Source organism: Cupressus sempervirens, chromosome 7, assembly GCF_028749045.1.
Source record: "Cupressus sempervirens isolate cs-2001-9-10 chromosome 7, ASM2874904v1, whole genome shotgun sequence".
Taxonomy (NCBI): Eukaryota; Viridiplantae; Streptophyta; class Pinopsida; order Cupressales; family Cupressaceae; genus Cupressus; species Cupressus sempervirens.
In genome coordinates, this window is record NC_143124.1 from 492,223,063 (window position 1) to 492,243,427 (window position 20,365).

The window sequence follows — 20,365 nt, forward strand, 5'->3', positions numbered from 1 at the left end:
TTGGCTTTCACCTCTTCGTACATCCTATAAACAGCAGCTTTGAGATGCATAAGAATCCCCAACTCTTCCATCTTGAGCCAAAGCTTGTCTCTAGGGACAGTGTCAAAAGCCTTTTTTTAAAGTCAACAAAGCAACAAAAAACCTCTTCCTTTTTTTCCCACTCTTTTTCAATACTGTGCTTTAGAGTGACACAATGATCTACTGTCGAGTGCTTTGGCCTAAAACTAGCTTGCCCTTTAGCATGTTTATGGTTTTCTTCTGCCCATTTGCTGATCCTAGTTTCTATCATGCTGCCAAAAAGTTTAGCAAAGAGGGGATTGATCATTATAGTCCTGTAGTTGGAGGGGTTGTTAACATCACCACTCTTAAAAAGTGGTATTGCAAGGCTGATTGTCCTGTCTTTCAGAAACTCTTCTTGGCAGATTTTGTTGAAGATTTTAGTGATGTGCGGTGCAAGAGTTTTCATACCCCACTTCAGATATTCTGCTTGAAGCTCAACAAGGTCTTTTGCTTTACCTCCACTTAACTTCTTAATCCCTATCTCTATTTCTTGCACTGTGAAAAGATTTTTAGTATCGTTGACCAAAGGTGGCTGTCCCACTCCAACCTCTTGTTCATAAAGTTTCATAGCATATTCAAACCATTGGGTGGCAGTAATATTATTTTCAGTTTTCTTTTTCCTTGGTTGGAGTTCTTTCCAAAAAAGTTTGGGGTTATTTCTGCCCAAGAAAATTAGCTCCTCTCTCCTTGTGAACATAAAATTAGTTTTGTTCTTCTTTAGGATCTGTTTGTAGGCCTTAATGTCAAGGTTAGTTTTATTCGACTCCCTTAGGTTTCTCCTAGCCCTCTTGCATTCCTTGTCAAACCATGCATTGACTGGAAAACAAATAGTTTTAGATTTTCTATTTTTTGCTCTCTTGCATTTTGAAAGAGCCTCATGAATTAGATTTGATAAATCATGACTATTAACAACATGCTTATACATAAGGTGTCCCATACAAAGTTACTCAAGAGTAGCTCTGAAAGTGTTACTGTTTTCTGAAGTCAACAAAATTCTGCCCTGAGAAGGGGGGTATTGAGGGCTTTGGTTTTTTGCTCCAATCCGCCTATTCTTTGCCCAATACAGATTTATGTACAGCGTTCTATGATCTGATTTGAGATCCCAAATGTGCTCTCCAATTTCAACTTCTTCAATATTCTCATACAAATTCTGCGAACAAATTACATAATCTACCACACTTGCCCCGTTGTATGTGTTACAAGTGAAATTGCCTGACTTAGCCCATCTAGCCAGACCATTACATATTATTAGATCAAATGTGCCACATAGAGTGATCAATTCTTCCCCAAAATGATTGCAGCCTTTAGCATCCTCGGATATTCTTTCCCATTGATGATTTCTCTCTTCTGTGAGCCAAATAGGGTTATCGTTTACTTGGGAGTTGAAAATACTTGCTTGCCAATTTGCTGTCCTAGCATTGAAATCTCCAAAAAGAACATCCCCATGCTACGAAAAAACAGCAACATCTTTCTTTAACGCAGCATAGGGGTCATTGTGATCTAAGCCACACTTTTTATAAGTTTTAGATACCTCTGGAGCAAAGTAACATGCTACGATCCTGAGAAGAGTGTTATTTTCCACGATTTTGAGCCATATAAATTGTTTATTAGAATCAGTCTTTTCCAATTGAATGGCACGACCTTCTCTTTCTTTTACTAGAACCATTAGACCTCCATGACCTTTACCATTTCCCGCTGCCTCATTCCACATTGCCAGCTTCCAGTAGTCTTCAAACAATGGGGTCTTACATCCCTTATGCTCATGTGTCTCTATGAGACAAATAATGTCTTTGCCTTCCGCAATAGGCCCTAACCCAGGCCCACGTCTCCACGGATAACCCCTGCAATTCCAACAAACTAAACTTAACGATGCCTGGGTTGAGCTTGATTGCTATTTGTTTTGATGCGGAAGACTCGGAGTTGAGTTATCATCACTAAGTGTGATTGTTGATCTTGTTGTATCGCTGCATGCTAAAGTGTTTGTTGTCGCACCTGTCGCCCCTTTGTTGCCTACTTGCTGCCCTTCATTGGGGCAGTGGCCAAAATGAGCAATAATTGCTTTTCCCTTGAACATCTAAGCTCTTTTGCCTTCATTTCTAGTTGTTCTGATTTTTTCCATTTCCATCCTTCTTTCTTCTTGCTGTCTCATAGTTAGATCCTTCTCTAAAAAGAAGCGAGAACCCCTCAAGAGCTGTTTTTTGTTAAGTAGATTTTGTTTGTCGCTAATACTGGGCATGACTACCTTGATGGGCCTATTTCTCTTAGCATGTGGTTTGCCAACCCTCCAAGCTTGGCAGATTTTACCTTGCCACAACAACACTTCTTGTAGGAAATCCCTCGTCAAGTTGAGGGTATGTTCGCCTTGCCCATAATCTTTTATTCCTTTGATAATTATATTGGATGCCCTAAGCTACCTTTCCTTGACCTCTCTGTCTTGTGTGTTCACATGAATCTTTGTCTATTCCCTTGCTAGATCAAGATGTTTGCTGTTTTTGTCCCAAGTTTTGGTGATTTTTGAAAAACTTCTCTTTTCCTCTTCAACCTTTGCCTTTCCTAGCTAACTAGCATGAAGAATCATTTTCTCCTTATTGTGAGATGACTTGGTATTTGCTGTGACCTTGTTTGCTTCCAATGTAGCATTCAAGTTTTTCCATTCATCCTTCATGTTTTGCCATTCAAGCTTCCTTGCTAAAAGTGTTTCTTGCAACGTCAAGATTTGAGCTTTTAAAATGTTGTTATTGTCTGCAAGAGCTTTATTTGCTGCAATTACCACCTGTATATTGTGGTAGCTTTCTTGTTCCATAGCCTCTAGGAGCTCCAACCTCCTCTTGGCCCTCAAAAGTTCTTGCACATAAAGATCTGGGCACCAAACGAGAGGTGTGGAGGTAGGGCTGTACATGACAGGGTCAACAAAGTTGCTGTTACTGCACAAATGACTGTCACCACCTAAGTGTGGAGGAGGGCACATTTTGATAGCATCTTTTTGTTTCTTCTCTTGTTTATGCAATCTCTGCCTGTGTTTCTGCTTTTCATGTGAACATTTCAAGCGAGCAAGTCTACGTTTTAAAATGCCCTTGAACTGTTTAACGTTGACCCAAATATATTTCCCTGTCTTGCCAAGTGAGGCCATTTTGACTTGCCCTAAATGGTTAGTTTCAAAGTGCACCAAAATTTCTTGACCATTTTTGACCAATGAGATGTTTGTTTTCCCATATTTTGCATATCCACAGTTTGTTTTCCCATTGTTTGTGTATCCACAAATTGTTTTTCCATTGATCAAAGGAACGAAAGACAAAACAAAAGGTAGCAAGAGCAAATATATATAAAACAACCCAGAAAACGTGCACCTTGAAAACTACCATGGGACAACCCTCTGGTCTAAAGGCCTGCCACTATCTTGCTGTGTGCTGGGCCCAGTCTTTGTTTTGCCCTTGGTATCGAGCCTGTCTGGAATCTGAACTCTGTCTGGTATCGTGTCTGCTGCCCGGAGTGATGCCCTGGTCCCACTGTGTCTCCGTTACCTGCCTGTGTCTCCCTTACCACTGTGATGCCCTTGGTATTGAGCCTTTGTTGTGTCTGCTGTCCGGTGTGATGCCCTGGTCCCACTGTGTCTGCTGCCCACTGTTGATTCCCGCCAATTCAAGCCCTGGTAAAGAGGCTCCACGGGATGCACAGAGCAAACCCTCGCTAGTCGAAACCCCTCAAAGCCATTACGTTCAGAAGTATAGCATATTCACGGGTTACCGTATATGCATATAAAATGCACACCTTTTATCTGTACAGTGCATCTGTATTTAGGTGTGAATACTAAGTTTAATTCTTGTATCTTAGCTATGGCTATGTAAATTGCTATCCTTCATCTTAGCTATGCCTATGTAAATTGCTATATGAAATGAATAATGCATACTGTTAAAGGAATTTTGCACAGTGCAATGTAATTATATAGTATTCCTCAAGTTACATCTTACATCACATTGAATTTTTTTACCTTTACTGCAGGAAAAATGCAAACAGGCTGAAGATGAGCTAGAAAAGTGGCGTTCAGCTTTTCAGAATGAATCATTTATTCCCCCAGGCACATGTCCTGGTTAGCTGTTTTCTCTTTTGGAAATTTGTTTTTTCTCCTTGGTATTCTAAAGCAGTCTTGTAATTTTGAATTGAATATATAGTTTACATATGCTTTGCAGCATTATTGCATTAATAAATATTAGACCTTGTTTTCCATTGGTCAATTTATTTTTATTTTGGTGATGTAGAACCAGGCATTGTGGTGGCTGCTGTCCAAAATTTGAGATCTTCTGAGGAAGCACTGAAAGAACAGGTGAAATGCTGGCATGGTAATGCCATGCAAAGTTTGAAGCAGACATACATATAGAATTAAACTATTTATTATATATTGCCAGTTGATTTTGAATCTCATGCTCATTTTTTGTTACTTTTTCTAACAGTTAGAGAAGGCAAGGAAAAAGGAGGCAGCATTTATAGTAAATTTTGCAAAAAGGGAACAAGAGATCACAGAATTAAAGGTAAGCTTAGCTTCTTTTACTATGGCGAGTACTATCCTTAGGTTGACTAATTTCTTTCTGCTTAATATGTTAGTATCTTTGGAAGTCTTGGACTACCAGTTGTGAGATAATACTTTTTTGGAGGTCAAGTTTTCTTGATTCCTTTAGTTTGTAATCCTTGAATTTCACTGCTGGAATTCGCTCCTCTGGCATCATTTATTGGAATTTAGGCAATAAGAACGAACTTCTGTTGGGTTCCACTTGAAGAGTGTTAATTTTGATCTGTGCATGCCAAGATCCAATAAGTCTGAACAGTCGACTACTTTTTCAATAGCTATTCTGAATAATACTTGGCTGGTCTACACAGTGCAAGCAATAGATGGATGAAGTGAAATCATAGATGGCTGAGTTGTTTGAGTCGTCATTGTAAGACAATGATGTACAGTTACTAGAGATGCCAACTTTAATACATTTTTTTTGATTGGTGATATTGCAATTTTGACTGGAGCATGAACCAGTGGGGCGACAACTAGGGGACCCCATCCCTGAAGAATATCTTCATTACAATCTAAGTCAGAGGCACTAACACCTCTTGAATATGTCTTAAGCATATCAATCTTTAATCTCATTATGTGAATTGGTAGTTTTGCAAACACCTTATATCTCTCACGTGAAGACCACCACAATCAATTACACCTTATCTCTTTGTATTGACTGCCACCTTATACATCCCACTTGCATGTCTAGCTGATGCCAACCCCCTTATACCTCCCCACTAATTGGTGAACACCTTATCCCTCCAATACTGAACACCTTATCTCTCCATGCTGGCAACCACCTGATATCTCCCTCTGCCAGGACAACACACCCTTATCCCTTTGCTGAGCAGTCATGCACAGACAATAACCAAACAAGTTCCGTCCCACCATGACATGGGCTTCAAGGAATGAACCAGCTGCCTCCAATGTATGAAGCCTACCCACCAGCCTCAGCTAGAATATTTTCCATACGTGTGTATTCGCCATTGTATATGCCAAGCCCCAAGGGAATTGGATTGGTGACACCCCTATCAACAAGGGACACAACACGCCGTTTCATTGTGGGATCATGCCCTCTACAACCAACTTTAATGCATTAATTTCTGTATGCTACATATAATTGTTTCTTTTAGGTACAAAACTAGTCATTTGGAGCAGAGCAGGGGCAATGTGAAACAAAGGTTGAGAGGAAGTATGACACATTCCTTACTATTCCATATTCTAGAAGAATTAAATGTTTATACTTGCATTTCATTACTTTCATTTTTGTCTGGAGATTTCTCTTTGTTGAGATCGCCCACTTAGATTTCTTTTTACTTTTCAAATTGAGTGCCTCTGTTTTAAAATATGATGGTAGTAAATTGCTAAATCTGGAGGGAAAGTACTCTTGATGATAATGTGCAATAGGCAATATTTATATATATTACATTTATATCTGTAGTATGTACAGATAGGCAGATAGAAAGGCTTCTAAAAACCACAACAGAAGAGAAATATCTGTCAAGTTTCTCCTTGTGCCTACCATTCACCTTGTAAAGTCTATGTTGTCAGATATATGGACTACGCCTTGGAATTTGGGTCCAGTTCAAACTGTAAATGGAAATTGTTTTGATGTGGCAAGGACCCTAATATATTTAGATGTTTGTAATAATTAAAATACCATATTATTATATTTTTAGAGTTTTTTTTTGCGGGATGGGGGGTGCAAAAATAATATGACAATAAGAAAAACTTAAATACAGTTAGCCAGAAAGATTTTGAGATGCCCATAGCCAAATACAGAGAAGCAGGAAGATTTTTGGATGGCCATAGCCACCACAATAAACACCAGAAAAAGAAAAACTTAAATACAGATAGGAAGAAAGACTTTCGTATGTCCATAGCCACCTCAATAAACATCAGGCAAAGAATTTATTAGGAATCCCTACAAAACCAATTGGCAGAATACAAAGAACCACAAACAACATCCTCTTCTTTAACCTCAACTCCCTTAAATCAATCACTTTTGTCCTAAAAAATCTGAAGAAGCATCCGTGAATCTGACTATTATCTTGATTCAAATTTCTTTACATTTCCACCTTCAAGCTAGGTTCTCTTTTTGAGGCCCATTTAGCTAGCAGTTTGCATCCTTTTTCCATTCTTTAGGGATGTGAACTGTTGATGTTTGATAGCTTCCGTCGGATAAACCTATATATAATTATATGAGATGTAATTGAGATATATGGGAGAAATATATATATATATATATATATATATGCATGATTAAATTTTTTATTATATAAATTATCTGATTAACAAATAGACATGTCCCTTCATGTCTCTTCATGGTTTATTCTCAATATAAATAAGAGATTGTTTTTATTTGGAAAACATACCACATGCATGGCAGTGCTTAGCGATTGCAACGATCTCGGAAAATCCAACATGGTATTAGAGCAGGTTAAAGAAGAGATGTATAGCAAATTCTTTGCCAGTTATTAGAACGGTTGATAAAAATTAGCATTAAGATTGGGGAATTTTTTATTAGATGTTGCAAATACTGTAGCGAATGAATATGGATGCACACACTCCATGGAGGGAATGGATATTTATCTGGAGAGAGCGATAAGAAGATACTGGGAGAAGCCAATCGTGTACAACAAAGGATTATCAAATCATGTGGCAGTTTATAACCAGCGATAAGGAGAGATATTTGTTCAAGGAATTAAATGTGCACGACAATGGAGAAATGGGATTTATGTTAAAGCTAGATATACGTCAAAGCGCTAATGAATAGACAAAAGCCAAAATCGTACATGGAGGAGGTATACAAACAAACAATCTCATTATCCCTCATTCAATCCAAAAGGAATATAAGAAGCAGGACAGATATATTGGTAGACAACGAATGAGGAGGAGATTGAAAGTAAGGGATACAAAGTAAGTACTTTTACATGGGCCAAACCACATATCAGAACTGTTTGGCAAAGTCAAATACGAAACCGAACACATTCCTAATTACTATATTAGAAAGTGAAAGTTCATACATAAGCCTCTGATACCGATATAATTATAATACGTATTACACACTACCACCCCCGACGGGCAAAAGAGGAGAGAAAAAACTATAGAAGGGTGGCACCTCATGCAACCCACATGATTTGGGTAATATAAAAAGCAGTTTTAATGTCTTAAGAAGTAATTAACATTATTACGCATCAAATCTATAAAATTGCTCATAATTGGTTTGGCACTTGATAAACTCCACTAATAAAAGATAACAATCCTTTATTGGTTAAATTTCCTAGCGTGTGACATAGGGCGAAAGGAATTAGAAACAAGTTTAGCGTAGGAACATTTTGGGAGCATGAAAATGGGTTGAACCCATATTTTAATTTGATACACTTGTACGTGGTCAATGGAGATTGAATTTAAGGAAAGGCCCCTTGTTCAACAGATTGTATGCACTACAGGGAGATAGAAGAGCACGCCAATACCAATGAGCATCTTCCATACATCTTTGTTGCATATTATGGTTATTTGGAATACAATATTTGAAGTTATATTTACTGGTCTATAGCAAAATCGTGGTGGCCAAAGCATAATACATGGAATCACGAGTCATCAAAGGTGCTTGAAAAGAGCTCTTGAATCATACTAGTAGCTGTGAGAGGGAAAGTTAAATCATTGACATATTTCTAAGAATGTGCAAATGGCTTTGGAGCCCACACTAGCAATTGCAAAAGGAAATGCTTTCTATTTTTCCAATATAGTGTGAGAGACCAAACTGTTAGTGAAAAAAAAATGGGCCCCATCATTCTATCATGCACCTTGATGAGTACAGATTTAAGGTAGTGTCATATGAAGCTATTCTTGGTAAACCAAATAGAGAGCTCATTGAAAACTTCCAGCTAAGCCTTGTGGGAAAGGGAATATTTGGATGTGGGCTAAGGACCGATTAAGAATGCACCCTTGGTTGAATGTGTTGATAATACAATTTACAACAAATTCTTGTTGCCTATTTTCCTTGCGTATGGATGCCATTCACTCCATTGTAGATCGCCCCATCATAATTTTGTTTCGGATCTATGAAAGTCAAAGGAATCTGTTAATGTTTGTAGCTTATATTGGATGAGATTTCAATATAATTAATTTACTAGCTATATATATATGGTTCTCAAATTATTAATGTCATATGTTGTGATATTTATATTAATATATCATATTATCTATAATTGATATAATATAACTATCAATAATTAATTCATATCAATGTGTGGGTTTCTATTTGGTAAATCTCGAACCCACCCCTTTATCAATCATATTATGTCTTTGGCCGATGATATTATGAAGTACTATATTGATTATGGTTCGGGCATTGTTTTAAACACTCATACTTATCTTGACCAATGTAGAAGTCCACGTCATTATTTGAGTTTGAGTTAGAGTAAATGCATTATCAACTCACGTGATTGTGGCAAGTTGTTTTCTTGGGCACGGCTCTTGTATGTTTTTATTACCTTATTATTATCGTTCTTGCCTTGTCATCAACATATTTATCCATTACCAGCTTTGTTTGATGAGCAATATTAATCTTGTTTTCAAACCAAAGGGATGCTCGATTAGACATGCTGCTTGGGTAATGCATTGGCTCATGTTTTTGTGGCATATATTTAAGGGGGTAAGAACCCTCCTTTGGAACACACATATAGTCTAAAAAGTTCTATTACAAAGTGAGGTTCTAACTATCAAATAATATATTTTCCAAAGATAATATATTATAGAGATCAAATTTATAAATCTAATCAAAACTTAGTGAAGGATTTCATTGGATATTTGCTCCAACATAATAAGTATTTATTATTATTATATCTTGAGAACTACTTTTATTTACTTGTAGTTTCTCTCTTATTTGTATTTCAATACGCACTATAAGAGCTATTTGCCTTGATCTTTTTTGAGGGTGCTCTTTCAGTAAAAAGAGGGAGTTTGACGCTCCATCATAAGCATCATTGGATGAGGAGCTTAGATGATTGATATTCATAGGGAGTTTCAAAAGTCCTTGTGTGTGACTATATGACCTTAATGGGCCTACCCCCTGTGTACATCATGAGAAAGTGACGACTTCAAAATGATGTCACTTGGATTTGCAGAAGTTATTTAAAGGTGATGATCTTACAATAACTTAATTTGCTATTATGGTGGACATCTTACAATGTCTATATAGATCATGATAGATTATACTTTGCATGGTGGATGTTTATATGGTAAGCATTATGAGAATGCGTGCATATATACTTTATAAACATTTTTTGAGTACATGGTGAATGTTATGCAAATTGATGTTTTGGAGGGCCATTAGATAGAGTTCTTGGTGAATATCATGCGACTTGATGTTATGGAAGGCCAGTACTCACAGTACTTGGTGAATAGCTTGCATCTCAACATTGTGGAAGGCCATTACTCATAAAGTATTTGGTGAATATCATAATATTTTGGGAGACCAATACTCATGATATCAGATGTGATATCAAACATTTTTGAGTAATTGGTGAATATCATGTATTCTGGGAGACCAATACTCATGATATTAGATGCGATATCAAACATTTTTGAGTAATTGGTGAATATCATGTATTCTGGGAGGCCAATACTTGTGATATCAGATGCAATATCAAAACTTTCTGAGTATTTGGCGAATATCGAATGTCGATATTCTGGGAGACCAATACTCATGATATGAGATGTGATATCGAAACTTTTGATTACTTAGTAAATATCATATGTTGATATTCTGGAAGATCAATACTCATGATATGAAATGTGCTATCAAAATGTTGAATGTCTTTTGATCAACGATATCCTTATATTACATTGAGGTAATATATGGTCATGTGTTTATCCTCCCTAGCTAAGAGGTAGTGTTGATGTTTTGTGGCTTTACTCGGATAAATTACATCAATATATATATACACACACACACATACATACACAATATTATATTAAGAGATATTATATATCTATATATATGTAACTATAAGAGTTTAATTATGATAATGAACAGACATGTCTATTCTCTCACTCTCTTATAAATATAAGGGGGAACTGTAGTTGGAAAACACATACCAAAAATTAAATGGCATTGCTTAGTACATTTGCAACACTCCCAGAAAACCAACACAATCAATTTCCAACAGAAATACATTTTCAGAAATAGGTTGGCGAGACCCTTTTTGCTTCCAATGCTTTTGTTTTGATACACCTTGTGAAGGTCAAAGATGCATTGTCTGGAATGGTAATCAATGCTAATTGGAGCAAATGGAGGCAATTAAGTAGTATAAGGGCACCTGCCATCAAGACAATGATACTAGAGATTTACTAAGCTTATATTGAGCATGATCCAAGATATCGACATGGATAAGCCTTTCTTGGGTTTCATGGATAAGTCTTTTTTGATGACATACACTCCATGATTGAAGATATGAAAAAAATCATAAATGAGAAAGAGCAAGATCCTAAAGAAACATTTAAGGAGCTATAGGAAATCATGGTAGAGGGGTTGAACAAAATGACTATCCCTTTGCTTCTCCTTGACATTGAATTGAACCCTAGGTACTATAGCTGCGTGATCCTTAATGAGAACAATGCTACAATTTCCCCATATAAAAATCTTGAAGTTGCTCATGAGTATAAGACATTTCTTTGTAGACTCTCTCTTGATAACATACAATCTATGGTGAGGTCTCAATTCTTGAGTTTTGCAAGCATCAATGGTTGTGGTCTTGACACTCTTGGAGACAAGGATGGTGCTAATGCTCATGAATGGTGGCCCTTCCATGGAGAAACATACCATCACCTACAACTCATTGACATCAAAGTCTTATCACAAGTAAGTTCTTAACTCGTAAGATTCTGATTTCTAAATTCTTCTTGATGAAAATTGAATTATATTTATCATCTTTTAACTCTCTAATTTCAAAATTGAAAACTCTGATAGGTTGGCAGTTCATCGCCATTCGAGAGGAATTGGAGCACATGCTCCATCTACTCAATAAAACATAGTAGACTGCATTCTAAGAAGGCAAAGGACTTGGTCTATGTGCATTCAAACTTGAGACTCCCTACACACAAAGACAATAACTACATAAAAGGGGAGGAAAAGCATTGGGATGTTGAACTAGATTGTGTGGAGCTGGATTATTCAATTACTTGTCTTGGTGCACTTGGAGTCAATGATGATGATCATGAGCTACATAGTAATTATGAGCAAAGTAACGAGAGTCGGACCTAGCTCGGACTCGGCAAGGGTAACTCGACTCGTGGCCCGACTTGGACTCGCTTGTGACTCAGTAGTGACTTGGAAAAGTGATAAAACCCTTGAAATTTAGAGATTTTTTTGGATTTTAATTAATTCCATGCACCCATTATTGAATAAAGATTAAAGACACAATAACATCATAAAATAGACGGTAATTTGATCACATACATAACATACATCAATTACGTAACTACAAAGGCAAAAAAATAAAAACCAGCCGAGTTAGATGAGTTAGTTGAGTCACTTAGGCGAGTCAGTCGAGTCACCCTGTTGAGTCAGCCGAGTTAGCTTAGTTGACCTGCCGACCTAGGGTCAGAGGTCATTTTGACCTGGTTGAGGCAACTTGACTCGCTGACTTGGATGACTCACTCGACTCGTGGTGAGTCTCGTTACTATGATTATGAGGCTACTCGTAAGGTCTATGTTAGTGGCACTATTTCTACTTCTATCTTACCATAGCAAAAGTGTTTGGACTTCAAATTTCAGAAAATTTGAAGTACCATAGGTCAGCCCATAAAGACCATCACAGTGCCCCAAAGATCATATCCACAAGATAATCATGAATGATTTTAACTTAGGTCATCACCAAGCTTTTGTATCAATATGTTTTCACAAAGATTGCTTTTTGTAGGTATCTTAGTATTCTACCAAAGGTAGGAGCCTTTGCATGGCTCATAGAGCAAGGTAAAACTCTTTTAGGGAAAAGACTAATGAAAATGGTTTTGCTGGGTCTTTTCAGTGTTTGTTGTGCAAATAGGAGAATGAAACCATTGATCATTGCTTTCTCCATTGTGAAATTGCACAATTGTGCTGGAAATTCTATCTTGGGAAACTGAATTTCCATTATCCTCTCCTAGCTACCTTGAAAGAAATATTTTTGTCATGGCCTTCTTCGTATAAGGGAGTGTTGATGTGAGTTTTCTTCCATGTAGAATCAAATACTCAGTGTTCCAAGATGAAACACCAATTATTTAATCCTCTCTTGATATAAGGTCATCGCTCATGCTAAGCTTGCAAAGTGAGATCATGAAATGACTTCAAGGTTCCTTCTTAATCGTGGACTTCACTGGATTTTGTGATGTGATATGTTGGTTATCACAAAGGGACTTACGCTATTCATTTAATGGATATCAAATCTTGCACTCCTAAAGATTTCGCTTCACAATGTGCAATGAAAATATAGCTTCTGATTTTCCAAAATTTCCACGTCAAACCCTACTCAAACTTATAACTTCTATTTCTACTACTACTTCTAACTGTAAATGCAAGGAATCATGGATGACTTAGACTCTTCTAGATGTAATCTCACGAGCAGCTCCACCCACCTAGTGCAAGCATCTAAGGAGCACTCAAATGGTTTTCAATGCAATATCTCCTCTCCAATCCCATCAAATGGTTGTGAACTAGAGATTGAATATCAATTGAAGTTAAGTGCATTCAATCATCGACATACTACACGAGGCATCCTTACCATCAACAAGAGGCCAGAGGCCTGGATTTGTTCGAATCAAACAGGTAAACATCCACAAGAACTTCCATTCAACTAAATTAATTCAACATGAAAATGAATCTACTTCAAGTGAGAGATTGAGGAAACCATGCAACACTTCAAAGCAATAACAAGTAATTCACTATGAAGAACCAACAATGAATTATCCATTACTTTGAAAGTGCCATAGAAACAATTTGATCAAGTCGCTCCCTTAGCTATCCTACTCTACTCTAGCTCTCTAACCTCACCTCCTAAACTAATCTCCTAAGCTCATGCCTTACAAATGAGAAGGCTTTGGCCTTTTATAGTAGTTCCATTACAACGAAGGGTCAAGATTGACTCAAGTTCAAGGGCCGAGATTTCTTCCCACAAACCCTAATTAGGGTTGTCAAATTTTCAACCAATTACATTAAGGCCAATAAGAAAATTACAATGATTTTTCCAACCAATGAGAAAATAGGATACTTGGCATTTTGTGATTAAATGTGCTTGAAATTGAAATTTTCTAATTGGAGGAGACAAACAATTTCCACCTCATCATCCTTACCCCATGCTTGGAGTCTTGGCTTGAGAATATGTTTGTTAAAATTGCAAAAGTATTTCTCAGCATTTGAGATTTTCTCCATCCTTTGAAATTTCCTCATGGAATTGACTTGAATGCCTTGCATCTTCATGAACTTGTGAACTTGATCTTTCTTGATTCTCCTTGAATATGTCTTTATGTAGCTGGATCCTTTGTGCTTTCCTGAATTTTCTCTTGATTTCAATCTGAATTCGTTGGTTGGTAGCTTGAACAAGAATCTTTCCTTCTCACTTGGGTCCTTGGGCTTGAGCTATGTTCTTCTAGCATCCAGTTGATATTTTGAGGCTTTGATCATGACCTTGCCCTCTAGCTTCTCTTTCGTGAATTCACCTTGCAAAACAAAGGAGAAAAGCATTAAGGTTGCGGAAAAACATCTGAAAATAAAATCGCATCATTAATAAACAAAATTTATCCCTTTTAGCCTTAAAATTTGTTTCTCTCACAACTCTCCAATCTGCCCATTTGATTTTTCTTTCATTTTGCATGAGGAAAATGAGGCTAGAGGGAAAGGGGGAAATTCCAAGTCAGGAAGATTAATGTGGTGGAAATCCTTAGCTTAGAGGATTTCCATTGATGGAAATCCCAAACTTTAAGGATTTCAACCAAATTCACTTGGCGCTTCATTTCTTTCCACCCTTGGGCTGCGAAAATAATTCATGGGGGATAGTTCTAGCGATTATAGAGGATAAGAGATGTCTCATGGAAATCCTTAGCATTAAGGATTTCCACTAAATATGGTGTAGCCCTCCCTTGTCTTAAAACCTTCCAAAATTCATCGTTGTCGCTCCATTTCATTTTAACTAAACATCCTTTACCTCAATGTTGATTAAATTTCTATCAGATTTGGAGTTACGGATATCTTTTGTATTTCAAATTGCTTGATAACAAATCTCTGATTTCTTGTTTACAGAATTACGATCAGAAGATATAGATTTTGCTCTTACATCAACTACGAATGTGATCCAAATATTATGTTGATATACACTAACTATTTGTAAGTCTTAATTATTACTGGTAATGCCTGATCTGCTCTAGATAGAGTATTAATTGATTTCGATATCTTCTAGGCAGATCGGTTTAGACATATATATTTCTTTGAACAGACATCTCCATGAACGGACAAGTCTGGATACGGTGGAGACACATCCATTCAGGACATATCTCTTAATATGCACTGATTCAATACTAGTAATCAAATCCGATCACTAATCAAGGTTAGATAACACTTATTCTTAACAATAATTATGCACATGAGTTTGCCGTTCAGGGAGGATATAATCAGACTTAATTTGATTCCATCCCTGCATCTCATCAACATGAAGAACATGAAATGAGTACCGTAAGTCACTAGTAATCTGCCAGAACAGATTTGATAATATACGTGGGACTTAATTATGATATCATAATCAAGTATGTAAATGATATAGATTATCATTTGAATATCTGACCATAGCTATCTTACTTTAACACTCCCTCTTAGCTACGGAAGATCAGGATCTAACCAAGTATATGTATATCACAATAGTCTCATCTGCTGTGAAAAGAGATATCACTTAACTCCTGATATTTGAGGATATAATATGCTCAAGAATATCAAGTCACATGCATTCTTATATATATCCATGTTATGGTATGTGCATTGACATCACGTCTCATGATGTGTACCACAACAAATCATGGTATCTCACAAGGAACGTAATGATTTGCAATTGATGTCAAGTCTCATGATACCTATCAAAATGTTCAAGAGACACCAACTATTATGACATATCTACGAATATCAAGTCACATGATATTCATCATGATAGAGAACTAATCATCATAAAGTCCTCACCTTACAATGTTAGATACAAGTGTATATTATTTGAAAGATCGTCACCTTTCAATAATGTACACAAGGGGTCCCATAAAGTTATAGAGTCACACATATGACAATATTTTATACATTAAACATCTTTTATAAATTTTAGTACAAATAAACAAAGTTGAGAATTAATCTCCATAACTTGCAATTCAATTATACCAAGTTTCTTTTTGAAGTGTTCAACTTTAATCCTGGAGAGAGGCTTGGTGAGAACGTTTGTTGTTTGATTGTTTGTACTAATATACGCCAACTGGATCACATTCCTTTCTACAATGTCTCTCACATAGTGGTAAGCAATCTCTATGTGCTTCGATTGATTGTGGAATACTATATTCACTAAAAGCTCAATACAACTTTGATTATCGTAGTGGATAGTACTAGGCTTCAGGGGCTCACCAAATAATCCCACAAGCAGTTTTCGAAGCCATATTGCTTCTCTTGCTCCACTACAATGTAGATCTAGGTCAACATTTTCATATTTAAGACCATATGCAATAGTGCCTTGAAGGTACCTCAATACATGTTTTGCAACAAGAAGGTGTATCTCTTTCGACTCACACATAAACTGGCTCAAGGCATTCACAGCATAGCATATATTTGATCTGGTGTTAATCAAGTACAATAGAGATAGAATAATCTGTCTATAAAGAGTAGGATCTGCAAATCTAGATTCTATTGCAGCTTCTTTCAACTTATGTGAGTTGGTTTGCATGGGTGTAGGCATCGGTCTACAATTTAACATTCCAAATCTCTTTAGAAGATTAGTAGTATATTTTCCTCGATTTTAAAGAATACCATCAGATTTTTGCCAAACTTCCAATCCAAGGAAGTAGCGTAAAATGCCTAAGTCCTCATGTCGACTTTTGAGGCGAGGTCCTTACATTGGACAATACGGTGATCTTCTCCTGTAATTAGTATTAACATATCACCTTAATAACTATAAAATAGAGATTTGGGTCTGCACCATTCTTTGTAAACCATAGTCCCATAAGATAGTTGTCGATCCTTTCATACCAGGCCCAAAGATAGTTGTCTATCCTTTCATACCAGGCCCAAAGATCCTATTTAAGTCCATATAGGGCTTTTTCAATTTGCATACATGTGAGGCTGCATTATGAATCACAATACCTTCAGGTTGTTCTAGTTAGACATCTTCAATATTCCCATTCAAGAATGCAGTTTTCACATCCATTTGGTGTATCTCCAACCTTTAGCTGTACAATAGCTATGATTTCTCTAATAGAAGTATATTGGGCAACATGTGCAAATGTCGCTTTGTAATCAATACCTTCCACTTGGGAGAACCCTCTGGCAACAAAACATGCTTTGTGTTTCTCTATACTGCCATCTATAGCATGTTTGATTTTGAAGAGCCATCTGGAAGAGACAACAATTTCTCTATAGGTCTAGGTACTATATCCCATACATCATTTTCAAAATGGATTGATACTCCTTTGTCATAGCATCTTTCCATACTCGATTCTTGAGGGCTGATGTAACACTAGTAGGTTCTGAGTTAACAATTTCACTCATTAAGGAAAGATAACCTGAGAATTTGTTAGGTCTCTTACTTTCTCTGAAGGTTTCTTTGGGTGCTACATTATTATTTCTCAGCTCCCTCAATCATTTTTTTGGCCCAAAGAGGTCTCTTTTTATTATTATTTTGATTTTCTTCTTGATACTCCCTCTGAATCTGATCAGCATTTTGGTTTTCATTTGTGCTTTCTTTTGGTTTCTCGTTCTGAAACTTAGGAGCAGGATCCACCATATCTTTAGGCAAATCCTGAATTTCTAGTTCATTAGAGCACTTTGCCCTTTTGAAGGCGATGTCTTCTTCAAAAATGACATCTCTACTTAGTTCTATTTGTCTCAAACTAGTTATGTATATCTTGTAGGCTTTTGATGTTTCACTATAGCCTACAAAAATTCCTTTCCTTCCAGAAGGCTTTATTTTGACCTCTTTTGTTTAGGCACATGGATGTAAATAAGACAACCAAATATTCTTAGATGGCTTATGTTAGGTTTTACAGTAGTAAAAGCTTTTTCTAGAGTTTTGTTATCAAGATGTGAATGGGGACATTTGTTTTGAATGTAAACCCTTGTTTTAGATGCTTCTACCCAAACTGAGGTTTTTATGTTTTGGTCATACAACATAGCTTTGGCAGCCTCTACAATAGTGCTATTTTTTCTCTAAACAACCCTATTTTGTTGTGGATTATAGGGTACAGTAAAATCCCTCATAATCCTATTCTTAGTGGTTTTATTTTCTTGCCGGAAGAGTTTTCTGTTAGGCTTCAAACTCCTTGAACCTCTTAAGGATTTCTTTTGACTCTTTAAACTTAAAAAATAATATCCAGGTTTTTCTAGAGAAGTCATCCACAAAAATTACATAGTATAGGAATCCTCCCATGGACGGTACAAACATGGGTCTATATAATTCAGAGTGGACTAATTCTAATACATATTTGGTTCTACTCAAACTATTTTGAAAAGTTTTCTTAGTGATTTCCCTAATGCACACCCTTTGCATGCCCCATTGTGAATTTGATTTAGTTTGGGTAGTCCTGTTACCTATTTTTTTATTTAAGTTAGGGCATGAAAATGAACGTGTCCTAGTCTTTGATGCCATATTTCATTGGAGTTAGAAGTCTTATGAATAAGGGCTTGATTTGTCTTAGAACAAATTTGTATAGGTATCCTTGTCTCATGTCTATAGTTCGTGCTTTCTGTATGGTGGAGTTCTTTGGCCTTGTCAAAACTTTCCCATCCATAAAGGTAACCCTATACCTGTTATATTCAAGGGTAGATATGGATACTAAGTACCTCGTAATTCCTGGTACATATAACACCCCAGTGAGTTGAATAGAGAGGCCAGATTTCAATTTGATGGTGCAAGTTCCAACCCCTTTTATTGGATATGTGGAATCATCCCCAATTATTACTTCATCTGTTTCTTCTACTACAATATCTAAGTGGTCTTTGAATTCTCATAGCTCAGTGATTCAAATGAAATATGCGTTGATGGATTCTCCTTTGTTCATGCTTATTTGATTAATTTGCCTATTTAGTGCAAGGGTTCTGCTAGTTTTATTTATTTCAAATGTGCTTTCAAGGGATTTGAACATAAGGTATGCAATCTCCTATTTTGTCAATATAGGTACTGTATGATTTCTAATTGCATCTACTTTTAGTTTCATTACTTTTTCGTTATTCTCAATCCATTGAGATTTCTTCGATTCATTCTCAGGTTTTGTCATCTTATCTTTCACAAATGGATCTAACATATTCTCTTTTAGTATCATCATAATTCTTAACTACCATGATGTGAAGTTGTTTGCATCTTCAAGATGAACCTCAAATTTGATCATGTTTGACAATTAAGAAGAATGAGATGTGACTGCAATAGCAAGAGAGTATAATATGATATCTCACATTTAATCAATCTTCCTTAGCAAGGCTCTGATACCATGTAAATGTTGATTACATTTGGAGTAATGGATATCTTTTGTATTTCAGAATTGCTTGATAAGTTAAGATATAAGATAATAAGATAATGATATTAATGTCCAACAAGAGACCAACAAAGGGTCCAAGAGACTAGAAGATTACAACAGGGAAGAAAAACAACTCAATAGGAGCACAAAATGGTGTCTGGGAAAGAATGAACAAGAAAGCAAAGAAAGGAAACAACAACAGACGAGAGGACTAGATATCGTTTCTCGATTAAAAGAAATTCAACATCGAAGGGTAAGGCCCAGGATAACCAGGGGTCTGGGCCCGCCTCTGAGTAACACTAGAGATAGGGTGCTGCTGTCTGGTGAATCCACAATGAGGTCTAACAAATTTGGTGTGCTCGGAAATGAGTGTAGCAAGCACTCGCTTCATGCCTTTGAAGGGGGACATGGGTGTAAAAAAGGCGGTGATGAGCTGATCCGAGCCCTGGCTCTGAGGAAACATGAGTTGTAAAGTGTGGTCACGGAGTTGTGAAGTCTCCTGGAGGTAAAGCGCTAAACACCGCTAGTCGGAATAGCTGGAAAAGGTCGAAAGGGGCCCACAATCTCTGAATAAACGATGGAACCTACCTTTGATTTGATAGTATATGGGGCATCTGAAGATGAAATGGATTTCAATCTCTCCGATAAAGTGCAAAGACGACAAATCCGACCGTCTCTTGTCAGATGGTGATCTGTTTGGCATCGAAGCCGATGGGAACTGACTCTGAAGGACCCCAGAGAGATGTAGAGGGCGTGACTCCCACGCCGGCTCAAGTAGAAGGGACGCACAATAATCCTGTCATGGGTCTCTAGAAAGTGCTTAGAATAGAAAGCCCTTCGTTGGTGCAGGCCCCCAGGAGGGTTATTCTAGGTCGTGGTGATGTATTGTCTATATATGTCAAGTTTGACATGCTCATTCAACTCCTGCTGCAAGGGGAGGAGATGGGCGAGAGCATCCAAAGAGAACTAGTAAGGTGGGAGACGTTTAATGTCAATCCCGATTGAGCTCAGTAAGGTAGTGGCCTTGGTATA

General features: G+C 36.9%; 1 protein-coding gene across 2 annotated transcripts in view; it reads left to right on the forward strand.

Moving 5' to 3' along the window:
- Nucleotides 1–20,365, forward strand: part of LOC149547695 (FKBP12-interacting protein of 37 kDa-like) — a 156,868-nt gene that overhangs the window by 29,340 nt on the left and 107,163 nt on the right. For both annotated transcript variants that reach the window (XM_089791774.1, XM_089791775.1), the window contains exons 7-9: nt 4,060–4,147; nt 4,317–4,381; nt 4,509–4,586. In XM_089791774.1, the coding sequence (XP_089647900.1) occupies nt 4,060–4,147; nt 4,317–4,381; nt 4,509–4,586 (231 nt within the window). The remainder of the gene's footprint in view (nt 1–4,059; nt 4,148–4,316; nt 4,382–4,508; nt 4,587–20,365) is intronic.